At 42.0% G+C, this 16,150-nt stretch overlaps 2 protein-coding genes across 4 annotated transcripts in view; one reads left to right on the top strand and one right to left on the bottom strand.

The window, feature by feature from the left end:
• The window catches only part of LOC140316197 (trypsin-1-like), a 309,543-nt gene that overhangs the window by 187,448 nt on the left and 105,945 nt on the right, over positions 1-16,150 (bottom strand). The gene's annotated exons all lie outside the window — the stretch shown is intronic.
• Positions 1-16,150, top strand: part of arhgef1 (Rho guanine nucleotide exchange factor (GEF) 1) — a 40,037-nt gene that overhangs the window by 5,845 nt on the left and 18,042 nt on the right. For 2 of the 3 annotated variants that reach the window (XM_072393898.1, XM_072393899.1), the window contains exons 2-6: positions 10,876-10,959; positions 11,055-11,168; positions 12,619-12,717; positions 14,560-14,602; positions 14,762-14,867. In XM_072393898.1, coding sequence (XP_072249999.1) covers positions 10,876-10,959; positions 11,055-11,168; positions 12,619-12,717; positions 14,560-14,602; positions 14,762-14,867 — 446 coding nt within the window. Of the gene's footprint in view, positions 1-10,872; positions 10,960-11,054; positions 11,169-12,618; positions 12,718-14,559; positions 14,603-14,761; positions 14,868-16,150 lie in introns of all 3 variants that reach the window. The other variant, XM_072393900.1, reaches the window with a different exon arrangement.

Here is a 16,150-nt window from a genome sequence, read left to right as displayed (position 1 = left end):
CTATTATTCTCATCACTGATTAATTTGAAAATTGATTTATTGTTTGGTTTTAAGGAAATTGTAGAAGGTAGAGAAAGGTAGTCATCTTTTCCAAAGCTGAAGTCGCATATTTTCACATTTTATTTGGTTAACTAAACTAAAACGGTGCAAAGTCGGCTTGGAGCGCACAGATGCATTATTACGGAGGCGCAATGGTGAATTAGCCGAATACTCTCCCAACTTGAATGTGTTTGGCTGTGGAATGTCTCGACTATGGAAGTCGGCAGTCCTGTTGCTGGTCTAATATTGAGTGACAGCTAATCAAAATTTGAGCCGGCCATAGAGTAGCTATAGATTTAAATCTGAGGTGTAACATTGATCATGATCGATACAATTCTGAGATTGGTATCGACTCGAGTCCCTTGATGCTTTGATATAATGTCCCGAGAGATGGAGAAGAATGCTGGATGTCTGGATTGCACATCATTGGCATGAGGTCCATAAAGCAAGGTGTGCCTGTGTGCGAGCACAGAGGCATATTTTGGCAGCGCCGGCCTCTTAGGCCTTGATTCTGGGCAGGCTGAAATTCCTTCCAGAAATATTCGGCACAAGTCCTGGTATGTCAGCTTTGATAGTGTCCTCTTAGAATCTGCTGCGGTGCAAATAAACCAACAGGACATAATGATACATATGATACACATGTGAATGAGTCAGGAGCATTGTTTTTCCCCCTGAAAAAGCTAATCAGAGATGTCTTTGTTTGGCCTTCGCAGTTACTGCTCCCTACACACAGACAGACACATATGCATACACATGGAAGCAGTTAAGCCAAGCTGGAGGTTCACTCTGAGCTGCCAATCCATGCCAGTCGATTTTACCCCGGACCTATCTGCTGTTTCCATGAAGCCATTGACCTCTAAATGGGGATAAGTAGGAAAATGGAGTTTGCTTTTGCTCTAAGGAGAGACGAATGAATTAGATGAAAGCTTGCTAGGCCTTTTTTGAATATACAGAGGACGGGAGGAGGTTGTGGCTTGTTTAGCGGGATGCCCTGTTTAACATCTTTAAAATGTTAACAGACACTGGGTAGTCTTGCATGGAGATCTAGGGGGATACCTTTTGTTCAGTATCATTAAAACGTCAATTTAATCATTCGAATGGAAGGTCATTACTTCCCTGCATCGGCTGCGTCCAAGTGAAATCGAGATAAGGTTATTGCAGTAAAACAGTGTTGCTCAAGTATGTTTCCTTTTGTAGCAGAAATAAAGGACAACATGTAAGGCATTGGAAAAGGAAAAAAAAAGACTGCTTGTGTTTTCCCGGCACCGTTGGCCATAATCTTATTTTAGCCACTACGTAATGGTTTTTAAATTACATAATTGGCTCTTGTCTAGTGGCTATGAATGCAGCGGCTGTCTCAGAGCAAAGGTACAAAGGGCCGCTTTATTTTAAGCTGGAGACGCAGGACATGAAGGTGAAGAGAGAAGAAATGCAGTGTTACATGTGGTGAGGTGCAACTTCTAAGAGTGAAGAGCAGAGGACAGAGGATGTGCTAACAGGGAGGAAAATATGCTTGACGGGGCATATTCTCACATTTTTACACCTTCAGCTCAGAGGAGCCACTCCCCCGCTCACACACACACTGATGTGACTTCCCCTGTTTGTGCAATCAGCTGTGCAGCGCTATCTTCAGTATCTCACAGTGCACCCTCTCTCCTGGCTTGTTTGCTTGCTGTCATAGCGGTGACAAGATTTCTGGGATAACTTAGCCCCGTGTAATACCCTGACCGCTGCCCCGTTGGCCTTTTTTCGCGCTGAACAAACACGCAGGCATTCAGTCACATTAGACCTTGTTATCTTGACATGCCTTATCTCTGTCAATTGAGCCTTATCTTTAATCAGGTCTGTGTTTGTCGAATACTTTAAGATGCTTGTGTTGTCTGGGATCCTAATCGGTTCAGGAGAAATGTCCTTTAAAGGGGTAATCCAGAAGTAGTGTTGTGCTTTCATTAAGCTGGAGGAAAAGGGTGCTGTGGAAGTAGAAAAGTCATGACTTTACATAAGAAGTATGGGTCGAGTTTCAAACACCAAGCTTACTGTATAGTTCCCATCATGCACCTCCATCGCGTCTTTCAGTAGATCCTATTTGTGTGGCAAACGCCCACGCCAAGAGCTTAGTCCTTTGCTATTCTAATGTAGGAACAAAGGTTGTTGTAGCAGAGTTTGATGCAAGGTTGGTCAGGAAGTGTGTGGGTGCTTTTTAATTTTAATATCTAAGTGATAAAATTTTAAAAAATGGTATGGAAATGGTTATTACTCAGTAATAAAGATTGAGGCTGTGCTTAGACCTTGACACACATCCACACCTCCAGGCTTATACGGCCATTTCTTTGTGACAGCAAGAAGTCATTTACACAGCGCACATCTCAATTGTCAGAGATGCTTTAGAGTGTGTTTACGCCAAGATGCAAACACAGACGATGCTGCCAGCTGCGGCCAAAAGTGTTTAGTCAAGGTTGGATAAATCTAGGGTGTGCGCTCGGTTATGCCTTGCTGAATTTTGGAAGCAGATGTGTACTTTTTAAGCTCCGAGATGTGGCTCTGTTCTCTAACTGGGGTTGTTTAGCTTCCAAAGTTTCTTACGTGTTTATGAATGTTTCTGTTGCCAGTTTTTTTTTTTCTCCAGTCTTTTCACTGCCGCTGTCCCGTTTCTTTCATTTTCTTATTATATTTTGGAGCAGTTTATGATGCAAGTTTGCAAAAACAGGTTCTAGCAGTTTTCTGGGGTTTGTAAGTAGTTCGGGTTTTATACTGGCGCTTGAACGTTTCGGCGTAATAAAACCTAAACAACATTAACTTTATAATGAAAGAAAACCCAACTGAACATATACATACACATTGAGAATATACTCCTGAAATTGCAACAAAGATCCCTTTAACTTCATTTGTGAACGTTGAAAGCATGCCTTTCATGACACGTTGGTTCATCAACGGTGGCAACCGTTCTGGGCAAACCATGACAAAACCACCACCGTGTTTCACAGACGGGACGCGTTTCTCGTGCTTGAGTTCATGCCACATAAAACCTGTTATTCGAAATAAGAAGTTCTGTTTCTTTTTGGTTCTCATCATTCAACAAAGCATTTTCCCAGCAGCCTTCTGGCTCGCCCATGTGATCTTTATCAAACTGCGGTGTTATGTTTGGAGAGCTGCAGCTCGCTCGTTGCAGCCCAGCGGTGCATGCTATTGTTGTTTAGTGCTATGGCGGACTTATGATCTTCGCCAATGTCTGACATGCATTTAGTCTCTCAGAGTAAAGAGAGTTCATGTGTGAGCAAAGACTATAACATGTCTTGCTTGTTTTTCTGAGAATGTGGAATATTGGCTTATTTTCCTGAAATAATTAAGGTACGGTATTTTGTTCCTTATTTAACTGATTTGTCTTCATCTACTTTTATGACTTGTGTGAATATCCAGTGATGTCACACCTTTCTGTGAAGATGATTTATTCAGACTTCTTATCCGCCTGTTGTCTGAGGACTTTTCGTCAAACATGCCCATAACTCCCTGCACTTTGATGCGATCCTCTCCTACTCGCACTCTTGTGATCTTCCTCTTCTTCGCCTCTAGGTTTCGTTGGGGGTGTACGCTAACTTCCCTTTCTGGCTCCCACGTGAACTCAGAAACGAGTGGCACTGGAGGTTTGCTTGCTGCAGTTTCGTCTGTCTTGTGTGTTGCGGAAACAGTTGTGGGCACAATTTTTTTTTGTTCACCTTTTCTCACTCTTTCTCTCATCTGCTTCTATCCGTCTAGCTTTCTCTCGCTCTCTTCTCATCTGATAGGTCATACAGGAAATGACTCTGATAGCTTCCTGAGGAAATTACACCCACTTCCTGTCTATATGCCTTCTTATTTGCCAGTGCCCCCCCCTCTTTTTTCTTGTCTAAGTTCAGGCGCCTCAGGGAGGAGCTGCTGGATGGGTGGTGGAGCAGTGGGGCTGGTAGGAATCCCCCAGTCGCTGTTAATGTGGCTCTCTGGCCTGATGAGTGAGCCAGATAAACAGCAGAATAAGCTACCGCCATTAGCTGCTGGGTTATTTTTGGACGCCACCCTCATAGCATATATAGAGGACACAACACAGCCTATTGTGATTGAGTGCAAGAATAAAACGGTGACCTATACTTATTCAGAGGCCAGGTGCACCTTGTAGTTCTAGATGAGTGAAGCTCTGATTTTAGAGTTTTTAGTACAGGATATTCATGTTACTTCATCAGAAGATTCCTTCACATTTGTCTTCTTATTTTCTCACAGACGAGTTTTTCACTCTCTCCAGCTGCCTTCATATGATGAGCAGCAGAATTATTTCAGGCTTGCTTTATATCGCACACCTGAACTTTTGAGCTTCAGTCAGGATTTCAGTGCTGATTTATTCTTTCTTCTTTTCCACCTGCTCAAACACATTTTTATATTCAGACTTCTTTGAAAGTAAAACGTATCCTCTTCCTCTCCCAGAAGGGCAATTAGCTCAAAGTTGGGACACATGCTTCTGAGAAAAGGTGGGTTTGATCTCCACAAGGACTGTAGTTTTTCCTATTTCTGACAATTGCAAGGTTGCTGTTGTTGGTGTTGTGTTTTGATTTGTGAAAGGTGTCATGCACGAAAAAATCAGGATGCCGAACATCCAGGGAGGACACGGTTTAGCTGATGCGTCTCAGCTGTTTTATTGTGGATGCTTTAATGAATGAAGGTTTAATCTCAAATGTGTGTGTGGGGGCGGGAGGGTTTCTGGTTCCTCCTGAGTTAAGGAATCAAAGTTTTTAATTAACATTGAAAAGTTTGCCTGAACACCCTCAGGCAGGCTGCGGATGGATCCTCCTGGTGCATAAATCATAGAGCACTGGTGCATGCCACATAGATATTTGTTACCATCTCCGGAGGTCATAAAAATCCCAAAGTTAAAATTCAACACGGTAAGTTCCACAGCCACGGTGAAACACATCATCCTACCTCCTCTTCTCCACCTTTATGGAATCACTTATGAGTGTTCTTTGTTGCATATTTAACAGCAGTGCTGGCACTAATGGCTGCAAGGTTGAAGTTTCATCCACTGTTGGTCACTAGAAACACAATTGTCAGAGGTTTTAAAGTTCACCTTGGTCAGTTTCTGTTTATTGCTACTTGATTGGGACACAAGAAGGCTGTTTCTGCGTATTTTCACATTTCATACTTCAGTGGTATGGCTTAAGATCATGTATTTTTGATCCATGCATTTGACCTTGTTCCTGCACCAATAAATCTATCTCACCTCCCTTTGACAGTCACTGTCATGTGATTGCAGGAGCTTGATTGACAAGTGCAAGCATCTCCTGTTGCACTATGGACGCTGAAGATGCCCAGACTGGGGTGAGGTCACAGTTTGGCTCCTCCTCTTTTCCTGGTCGGAGAGGTTTCACTTCAACAGCTTACTGTTATAACTGTTTCACAATGGACGTGGGGTTTACATAAGAGCTGATGTAACTGCGACTGAATTACTATTAGACTGTGGTGACCTGGTGGAAAAATGAAATGCTAAACTGTGCTAATACCTTGTCTGAAGGAAGAAGCGGTTGCTAATTCTTATTCGCGTACATACAGTATCGGACCTCGGCATGGTCAGCGATTGAGAGGAATGCTCTTGTAAAGACCAGTTGTCATAGGGCACACATACACACAAGCACACCGACAGCTCCCTACAATCAGGAATGGCCCCCTCCCACATATGTGCGCAGTCTTAACTCGCACGCACACACACAAAGGCACGTATGCTTGATGGCTATCATTAGATTGATGCCACCTGACACTTAGTTAGTACTGGAATGTGATGGGAGGGAGGGGTACAGGGCAGCTGCCGACTCACAGGAGCACCAGAGTTGATCTCTACACTCCTGGGACACTGTTCAATTCCTGTATGCTCATGGCTCTCTCTTGTCCCCACAACCAGTGCAGCATGAACCAAGAAAGGCCCTCACATTGTGGAGCTCATGCCAGCTATCGTGTAATGGAGGTGAGGGGGAAGAAGGTCTGCTTACAGTTGAAACTCAGACTGACTCCATCTGTTGCCTGAACTGTGCCATATGCTGGAATGCACCACTTGGCTCCCTCTAGGTACAGCAGGCTCACGCTCCTGCTCCGCTGTAGTCCTGGGCTCCTTAAAGCTAAAAGGGAACTGACCTTCTCTGCTTTCCTCCGAGTAACCCCATTTAGCTTCCCCCTGCCTTTTCCAATTTGTCTCTCAGAGAGCGTACATGTATTACAATTACTCTGAAATCCTAACAAGACATAACAATAACAAAAGATTGGCTTTAGGAACTCCCGTAACGAGGAGCCCAAAATGCTGAAACATGCAGCTAAAGGCAGCGGTCAGCTCTCCTCAAGGTTGTCAAAGCATAGCCTGTTTTGCATTTCAACTGAAGCTCAACAGTGAACTGAGAACTAACTAGAAATCGTTCACTGTCAGTGTTCCCACTTTTAGAGCTGCAACCTTAGTAATTTGAGTCACTGATCAATGGGATGATTAACCATTTAAGCCAAAAATTCCCAACATTCCATCAGCACTAGAATCTAAAATTGGAGAATTGTTGCTTTTTCCGACTTGCATCATTGACAATTGAATGATTAAACAGCATTCAAAGCAACACCTTTAATGGTATTACCCTGTGCTTGAGTTATTGTATTTTTTTTTCTTTTACAGTTTGTATTTGATTTTAAGATCAAACAATTGAAAAGTTAATTAGAGAAAATCCACCTGGTGACAAAATGAAAACCCTGAATTTGGACAGAAAAGAAGACACGGAGTCATGTCAGCAGTTAAGGACCTTGCTTGAATTATTGATTATTGAAAGTTAAGTTTATTGCCATGGGTGTTTTTTTTTTTTTTTTAGCTGAATATGACTAGAATATGACCCCCCCCGCCCGCTCCCCAAGAGCTTATAGGCACCAAACCAATGTGAAGACCTAATGGCGACAAGAAGCCTCCTGCTTACAATGCCATTGTCTCAACAAACAAAGAGGCACTTTAACACACAACAAAGATGAATTCCAGGCAGGATGTATAATCTAAAGCGGAAGACTGTGAAGGTTAAAAAATGCATAAATTAAGAATAAAAAAAGCATCGTTTGTTCAACATGTTGAATCGGATGAAATAAATACTGACGGTGGCGGCTCTAAGAAAAGGGGAGACAGATGTTCACCAACGCTTCAGATGGGCCTAATGGCTGAACTTTGATTTATTATATTAGAGGCCGAATAGCTAAGCATTAGCCAAGGAGAAGGAACTCAGACTGATAAATTCTCATAGATCGATTAATTTGTGAGGGTGTGGTAGTTTGAAATGTACTGGTGTTTTTCACTTATGTTTATGACAAAAGGAGCAACAGAAGGCCTTAACCCCCCCCCCCCCCCCCCCCCCCCACTCATATCCACGTCAGCTGTCGTACTGCTCCTTTTTCATTCTGCAAACTCGCTGAACAGATTGGGATGGAGGAGTCAGCTTTCATGTCTTCTTGGGGAAATTAGTTAGCGTGCTCATATTATGATCAATACCATAATGCATCGATGAAGTCTCCCTTTGGGTGCTTGAAGCAGGGAGGGACCGTCCTACACTGAAAGTAGCTAAGATTTATTTAATAACTTCATTTTTCAGTAGGTGCTTTATTGGAATTTGCTACAATGGTGTGAAAAAGTCTAAAACTAGTTGGCAACACTTCTTGATTGTGTATTGATCCAGATGTGTATGTTTAGAGGGCAGTGGCCACCGTTACTTGTGTGTGAGTCAGGGAGGCGAGGGGTGGCTGGGTCGAAGACTGCATGAAGCAAACATAGTGTGGGGAATCCCTGAATGTGTCTATTATAAAAGTTAAACAAATAGTTGACTATTTGCTGTAAATTCCAGCTCCCGCTCATTCAGAGAAAGTTTTAAGCCGCCCTCGACCAGACATACATTTGCACAGTAGTGCTGACCTCCGACTCAAAGAAATAAAATAAATTCCTTTTTTTCCCAGGTGAGTTTTTTTTTTGGTTTGATGCATCTGCCGTTAAAATTTTACTTGAGCTATAAAGAAAAGCATTTTATCTTTCCACCAGGAAATGACTATAGGCCTGACTTCTGCAGCACTGGGTACTGTTCGTAGTTCTTGTTGTCATGGTGACAAAACAGTTTTTGTCAGTGCTGGTATCGTGGCTTTGGGTTTGTCATTTTGATAAAGTGTTGGTGGCCGGGTGTGTGTGTGTGTGTGTGTGTGTGTATTAAAAAAAAAACGGGCCCAGTTGTGGTTATGTTTGTGTATGTCTATGCAGATGTGCACCCATGACCCTGACAGGCCTGCATCTCTCTGTTTAACTAACCCCTCCCACGCATGTTGCTCCAACAGTGGCCTTTCTCAACCCGCAGCCCACTGGATGTGCCTATGAATGAATACATTATCTTTGTCTGTCTGTTTCCCAGTTTCACTCTCTATCTGCCACCCTACCAGCTCTGTTCATGTACAAAACCCTACCTTGACCCCAACACATTCATCAGACTGCTGCCATTGTGACATGTACACTGTATGCAAGCAAAAGATCAAATCTTGCTCGTGTATACAGTGACACTTCCGTACAAACTAACCACTAAGTGACTTTTCAGTTCCTTTTTAATTAGCCTGCATAACCGCACATTCGCCTGTATGTTTAGACATGTTGCTCAAACGCACACAGAAGTGCACTGAAACCCGCTCCTCACACCCATGCACTCACCAAACGAATGAGTAAAACCCATTTCCAAAAGGTTTGCATGTGTAAGGTGAAAACAACATGTACTGGTTTTCAAATCATATCAAAGTCTTAAGAAAGTCATCAGATGACATGTTGAAACAAATTTAAAAAATTTTTTTTCAATGTTTTCATTTGGTTTGTGAGTAAAGTGTTTTATTCCAGTGTAGTGATGGGACTATTTCACTACAGAGCTGTGCTGTAGTGTCTTCTGAATGCTGTTGGGTGATATCTTGCTGAAATAACCAAGGCTTTCCCTGTAAAAACGGGTCTTGATGGCAGCCCGTTTTGCTCAAAAAGTTCTCCATGTCATTTAGCGTTAATGTTGCCTTCTCAAACGTGTGGTTTAGCCTCTGCTGTGCCTCCAGAATATCACGAATGCTTGCCTTTGAACTACGGGCTGTCTGTAGCTCGGAGGACTGCCTTAATTGCCCCTAATTTCCAAGAAAATGCCAAATTTCAATGCATCCGATCACAGAGCGGTTTTTCACTTCTCTTCGGTTATCTCGATGAGCTCAGATCCAGAGAAGGCAGTCAAGTATTTTTTGGATCTTTTGTTTTTTTTTACGTTTTTACCTTCTTTTATCTTTTCATCTATTTTGGAGTATAAACTTCCATTAATGGATGCATCACGGTCACTCAGTGTTAGTTTTTGGCCTTGTTCAATGCGTGCTGAGACTTCTTTTGATTCATTGAATCATTTAATGATATGTCCTATTGATTTCTTCCCTCTAAATGACCATATTTGCTTTAGTATCAAGTAAGTAATTTTAACAAAGCCAAAACAATAATTCATGCACTTGCCGAAAGGGTGACAATCGCATTGATTTCTGTCTCAATTCACATTTTACATGCAATCCTGGATAGAATGATACACAGTAACAAACCTCTTCTATATTCTCTTTCGTGCTTGAGAATATGAAAACCACTTCAAAGTGCTGTAAAGATAAAATTTACACAACCACAGAAGCATTTCTGCTAAACTGACCTTGATGAAATTGATAAAATAGGAACTGAATTAATCAAATTCACAGTGACTTAAAAAGGTCTCGGACCTTATTTTAGAGAAAACCGACTTAGCAGAGCAGCGGGGGGGTTTTAAATTGTTAAATTGAAGCTTTTTTCCACCCGCCTGTAACTGAACGATGGCGGTCAGTACTGTCACTCTTACGAATTGAATGTGCAGCTTGCCTATTTAAAGTTAGGAAACAGAATTCAACTGAATCTGGCCCTTTACAGTAACCAGGTATGTCATGAAAACTTCAAGCTGCTCCTTAAAAACAGCTCTGTGTGTTTTTACTGCAGGGGTTACTCTTTTCCCTTCTCTTCACGTCGACTCTTTCTTGAAGCTTTACACCCTGCCCCCTGTACTGACCCACCATTGTGCAACGCAGCTTTTTGATGTGTGTTTGTGTGTCTCTTGGTGGCGGCTCTGGGTCTGTGGCCTTTTGAGAACTGAATACAAGAGCTGTGTGTTGTTTGTGTTTTTTAGGGAAAAGCGGAAGTGGTTCAGGGTGTAAAGGGTGGACTTAAGTTTAAGGGTGGACTTTTTTTTATTAATTTTTTTCCTCCCATTCATGGCTTTGAAAGGCAAGGATTGGCTCAAACCTTTCCTTTTTAGATGAGTTCATTCCCATTTTTAGACCAGGAGAGTTCACGTTTTAGCTCACAGAAGCAGAGCTCTCTGCTGAGCTGTTGATGATGACCAAACCTCAGCTCAAACGTTTCTTCCCTTGAGTTCAACAGCCAACATGAACGTTTTAGAGTATCTGTTCCCAGTGGCTTCATGATTTCTTGGGACAGAAGTTTGTAAAGTGTCTGTTTCATATTAGATTTTTTTCAAACATTAGTTGGATTACTAATGATTAAATGGATACCCTGATCATAGTTTGTTGACGGAGGCCGGTTTGGAGGCTGGGACATGTTTCTCAGCTTGACGTGATTTCACACTGGGAAAGTTCAGTATGTCCACGCTCTAATCTGGCTTTATGTCTGGCTCTGCTCAGCAGGGACTGAGGAAGCTAATGAGATGGCCTACCAGTTCAAACTGTTGCGCTTGATGGTTGCTAATTGTCTTGTTTTCTTCCCCTTCTGTTTCCCTTTAGCAGGGTCTCTTTGGAGCTCAGTGCTCTAACCCAGCCATGAGCATCATCGGGGCTGAGGACGAGGATTTCGAGAATGATCTGAGTGAAGTGAGTGAAGTGTTGAGTATCACCTCAAGACTTAAGGTCACCTTTCAGCTTCTCTCATTTTCCACACGCCTCTGTGCTCTCTCTCTTCATCGCAGGTGGTGGACGACCAGTCCCCTTACTTCAGCAGCATAGAGCAGTTGAAGGATCATCCGACTCACCTGCTGGTCTTCGTGCAACATGTCATTCTACAGTTTGACCCCGCTCCCCTGGTGAGGACTACAGCTTATAAAATGCACCATCCTGACTGCACAGGATGGGTTTTAGCTTGGTTTCTTTTTCTCTGAGGTGGCCGTCTTATGAGTCATTCTGTTTTAGTCAGTGCTGCTGATTTCACAGGCCCAGCCGTCATCTGCATGTGTCTGCATGGACTCAAAAAAACAACAGTTCTGCTTATTTTAGTATGTTACCTAAACATAGACAGAATTACAGGTTGCATTCAACCGAAGCCTCATGTTCTCTTTTTAAGGGTTAGGGTAACCCCTAAACACACATACACAAACTCAGCAGTGAAAGCTAACCTTATATGAGCAGAGTAAAAGTGTTAATACCTGCATTATTATTTTCAAAACCGCTCGTATCGACAATCCAGAGGCATTTGTTGTAATGCACAATCTCCCCTGCCCTGCTAAACGGGCAACCTTTCTGACAGCACTGACACAGGTGATGCCATCAGAGTTGTCTCTCCTCTTTGTTGGGTGAAAACAGCTCACACAAAGACAACAGAGGGAATTCTCTCCTGTTTTACGGCAACGGCCACTTGATTCTCAAAGCCTCTGCAGTTAGAGGTTTTGTCTATTGGTGGCCAGTTCTGTGTCGGGTTATGAAGTATCTAACATGGCAGTGACACACATTCTGAGGCCTCAGCTCTCCAATATGGCTGTCATTTATCTTGGCTCTGGGACTATCTTGCCGGCATCTTCCTATAGTGTTGCGTTCAAGGTCTAACGGACATTTTTTCCTTTTAATGCCAGTGATAAATGCAAAGAGTCTTATAAATGTTGAGTAAAAATGTGTTAGCCATTACTTGATTTCCCTGTGTCACTCTAGCTTGTGTAAAACATGTAAACCAGCACCTTCATGACCCACTGGGACTTAGTGAGGATTAACAATGTTCGTGTCTGCATGTCGGTATCTATATAAAGCATGAATGTCCTTTCCCCTTCATTCTGCATGCAGACACTGTGACCCACCCAGGTACTGTTACACCTTTCACAGCTGCTGACGGTCTCTCTCAGTCGGCCCACCCGCTCCTTCTCCCACCTTCTATCAACAGTGTAGCCTTTTTGCAAAACTTCCTTGATTGCGCAGCGTTTTTAAATATCATTTTATGCTCTTTTTGTTCAATTTGTGCCCACTATCCCACGCGTGAAACCGGTATCAAGGAGCTTCGTTGTTATAGCCATATGTCATTGATCATGTCTGAGAAGAGTGATCGAGTTCATATTTAGTGACATCATAATTGAGTAAAAGTGAATTCTAGTTTTCTATGTGTGTGGCAGTGTATTCTGAGTTTTGGGTAACATTATGTGATATCACATGGCAGGTTAATTGCGCTCACACACAGAAGCCTTGCAAAGCTTTACTGTAAGACATGTGAAACTGAAGCTGTTGGAATCGTCCAGGACTCATTGATGGTCCTGTCTTTGTCTCCCCTCTCAGCTGTGTTACCTCCATGCTGACCTCTTCAAGAACTTCAATGCCAAAGAGACCAAGAAACAGTTTGTGGAGTTTTACAACAACTTCTTGGACAAGGGTGCGGTAAGTAGAACTCTAGCCTCTATTCCTATATAAGAATGGATTTGAAATTCTTTTATTAAAGCAATCAATACAGTGTGTAATCATCACAAAACAAAAACACAAAGCAGGTCAGGGAGGCGGCGTGTCACACAGTTACATTTGTACTGTAGGAACGAGCAATACGTGGTTACGTTTGTCAGGTTTGTGAACCTGTGACTCCCAGCACCGCGTGATTCCATTTTCTGAAATATGTGTCTTGTTTTTAATGGGTTTCTTGTGTTTTCAGAACAAAGTCGCATGTCTATTTGTTGCTGGATATAAATGGATCTGTGAAGATCCCTGCTTTACTGTTGAGGCTCATTAACTTATTGTAACCACCTCAGCAGATGTTGCAGATGATATAAAACCTCAGAGCTCAAACGTTGTTTGCATGTTTTCCGTGTTAAAGCACTCTCTGCACCTGTCGTGTCTTGAAGGATTTTTTTATCTTCCTTCATTGAAAAGATCAACAAATGATGAATTTTGTTTTAAAGAAGTCTCATTTTGTTAGTTTGAACTTGGCATTACATGGATTACCTCAGTGCAGACATGGTCTCTGCAATGAGGGTTGGAGTGTGATTATATGAGCTGTTTTAATTCATGTTTTGGGGAAATAACATCTGTAGATGGCGTCTGACACCTCCAACTCTCAGGAAGATTGACAGAAAATATATATTCCCGGACAAAGGCAATATTTTAAGGCAAATATTTCCCTAAATGACAAAAGGTGCAGATACACAAGAGCATGTTTAAATAACTGCAGATGTTTCTGTGTTTGCACCTCATCCACATGCAAAAGCAGTTTTGGGCTCTTAAACTAAACTTTTAGGGTAAAAATGTTCACTGATCTTTGACCCAAACACTCATGTGTTGACTGGAAACTGGAAAGGTTTTTTTTTTATAGCGGCGTCAGAATGTGTGATGTCATCTGCTCAGTCTGACATCAGGATATGTGCCGAATCCTCTTTTGTTGACATGGCAACAGGAGATGCTAGCAAGATATCGATGTTGTTAACCTGTTTTTTTTTTTTGTAAGATTTTAATCTTATTAATTTAATACTTTTGTGTTTTTATTACGACAGAGCTAAACTTTTGGTTTTCTATACAAGCAAACACCTCTGCAGTCTCATTTCGAAGTGAAACCATTTTTATTGACTTCACATTTAACCAATGATGCACCGGTGTCTGCTAAGCTGTGTTGTATACTCTATCGTGCCCAGCTGCAGTTCAGAAGCTGCACTGATGAAAGAGGAGCACACGGTGTGGACACGGGTCAGCTCTGTTTGCCCCGTCTGTCCATGAAGCTCCCCACAGTATCTGTATGTTTTTCTTCCATCATTCCTCCCAGCACACCTGGCCTTTGTCCCTTCTCTGCTATGCTCCTTCCTCTGAGCTCTGGAGTTGCACATGTCCATCAGCTCAGCTGGTTCGTCCTGCACTTCCCTTCTGTCTATCTTTCAAATCCCACTGCTTCCTTTCGGGATCGTGGGAAAGCCCTTGTAGGAGGAGTCATTCTCTGTCAACATCACTTTTGAAATTCCTCTGAACTTACTGACACAAAGTTGGCCCGTGTGGTTATTTTCAGTGACTGAGCTTTGTACCTCCTATTTGGAATATCTGGTTCGCTCTACTTTAACGTTTTTATTTCTAGTATTAAAACGACCTCTAGTGGATAAGTTTAGTTACTGCATACTGCCCATCCACAACAAAGCTGAGATATATCACTTTATGTAAAGTTTATGGCTCTTTTATATGATATAAACATTTAAAAATATTTAAAAAAGCATATTCCTCTGTCCTTATGTTGTTTGCATTGCATTGCAGATTCTCAGAGTGACAATGCCAGTCAGTGTTTCTAATGAATTGGGTAAGTTATTTTGCTGTACTGTTCATATTGAATACCATACTTGCATATTATTGTGACTTATTCTTTGTCATACACAGTGAATACAAACTTATACAAACCAGCTCAGTATGTTACTTTTTATTTCTGGAAGTCTCACTTGCTTATTTGTTTGTTTTTAAGAGCGGAACCGTCCAGAAATATTCTCAGATGACACCCAAAGGCGTTACGCTCACGATGTCCAGAGCATGCAGATTCCTGAAGTGGCCAAACAACTGGAGGATTTCAGGTGATTTTCTTTTATTTTGTAACGCTGCTCAGTTTTTTTTTTCAAATTATAGAAATAAAGTAATCAAATGTATAAATCCAGAAAATAGATCAGCATCGTAATAATGGCAGAGCTTTGAGATGTATTAGATTAAAGGCCTTTATGAAATGTAATTACTGCAGTGCTTCACAGGCTCGTTAGGATCAACACATCAACAACAACACACTTATACACACTTTTTTTTTTTTTTTACTCAAATTATCATGCATACACAGGTTCACTCGTCTGTGTTGGAATGTAATTTCTATTAAGCACAAGTATCAGAAGGATATTCCATTTTCTTCAGTGGATGAGAGGCAGCTAATGTGCAGGCTGGTAACGTTCATCAACTGCAACCGTTTTAAAGCATCCTTAGAGAGTCAATGCAGTCATTAAAAGTGTATTTCTGAAATTTGCTTGGTGTGCTGCAGCCAAAGCACAACATGCTCCCCAAAATTTAATACAGCCACCCTGGTGTCATGTGTGCATCACTGCGGAGTGGAACCGGAGGCAGTAAATACCCACAAATACCCTCTGCAGACAGAAGTTGGACCTTCCCTAGTGTTGGTGGTTTTTGGTCTGTTTCTGATATTTGAAACGTGCCTTTGAAGAGTAATTTGTCACAAAGAGATTTTTTTTAATGATGACATTTACAAGTAACCGGATCTTTTTGGGAGAGAATGCTGACTGACAGCTGCTGAGAGGCTCCGCCGTGTCGTAAACGTCTTTGGCAAAGTAAAAGGGATTGTTTTGCCACTGGAAGGCTCATATTTTTATGAAAGGTTTGCTCTTGTATAGAAGGGATGCCTACAGAGAAAAGACCTTTTCGTTTACATTTTGCATCCTCCAGTTCCAGTCGAGTCATCTCTTTCAGTGCCTGTCATTTGCATAGGAGGCATATTTACCAAACAACCTGCACTGATTGTAATCAGAGCTGACCATTTAGTTTTGTCATTGTCTCAGATGTAAACGAACTGCCGGCAGTTGTTTATTTCCACATGCCAGCGCCAAGTACCTACCTTACTATCGATTGGTTGGATGAGATGCTTGAATCTGAAGACCATTCATATTTATTTAAGCTGCAATCCACTGTTTGTTTTCAGAAAGCTGTTTTTTCTTTCAGCTCTTCTCCGTTTTCTCAGGGCTGCCTCTTACTCACATGTAGATTGTTGTCTTCGTACAACCTCCCCTGTAATTTCACAGCTCGACACCTCCTTCAACAAGACTTCAGCAGCTGTCTCTTCCATAATGCTGTCGGACTCTTA

The sequence above is a fragment of the Leuresthes tenuis genome, unplaced genomic scaffold (assembly GCF_036924035.1).
Source record: "Leuresthes tenuis unplaced genomic scaffold, fLeuTen1.0.hap1 SCAF_10, whole genome shotgun sequence".
In the NCBI taxonomy this organism is placed as follows: Eukaryota; Metazoa; Chordata; class Actinopteri; order Atheriniformes; family Atherinopsidae; genus Leuresthes; species Leuresthes tenuis.
Note: the sequence above shows the minus strand (reverse complement) of the source record. Positions and strands in the feature narration are given on the sequence as shown.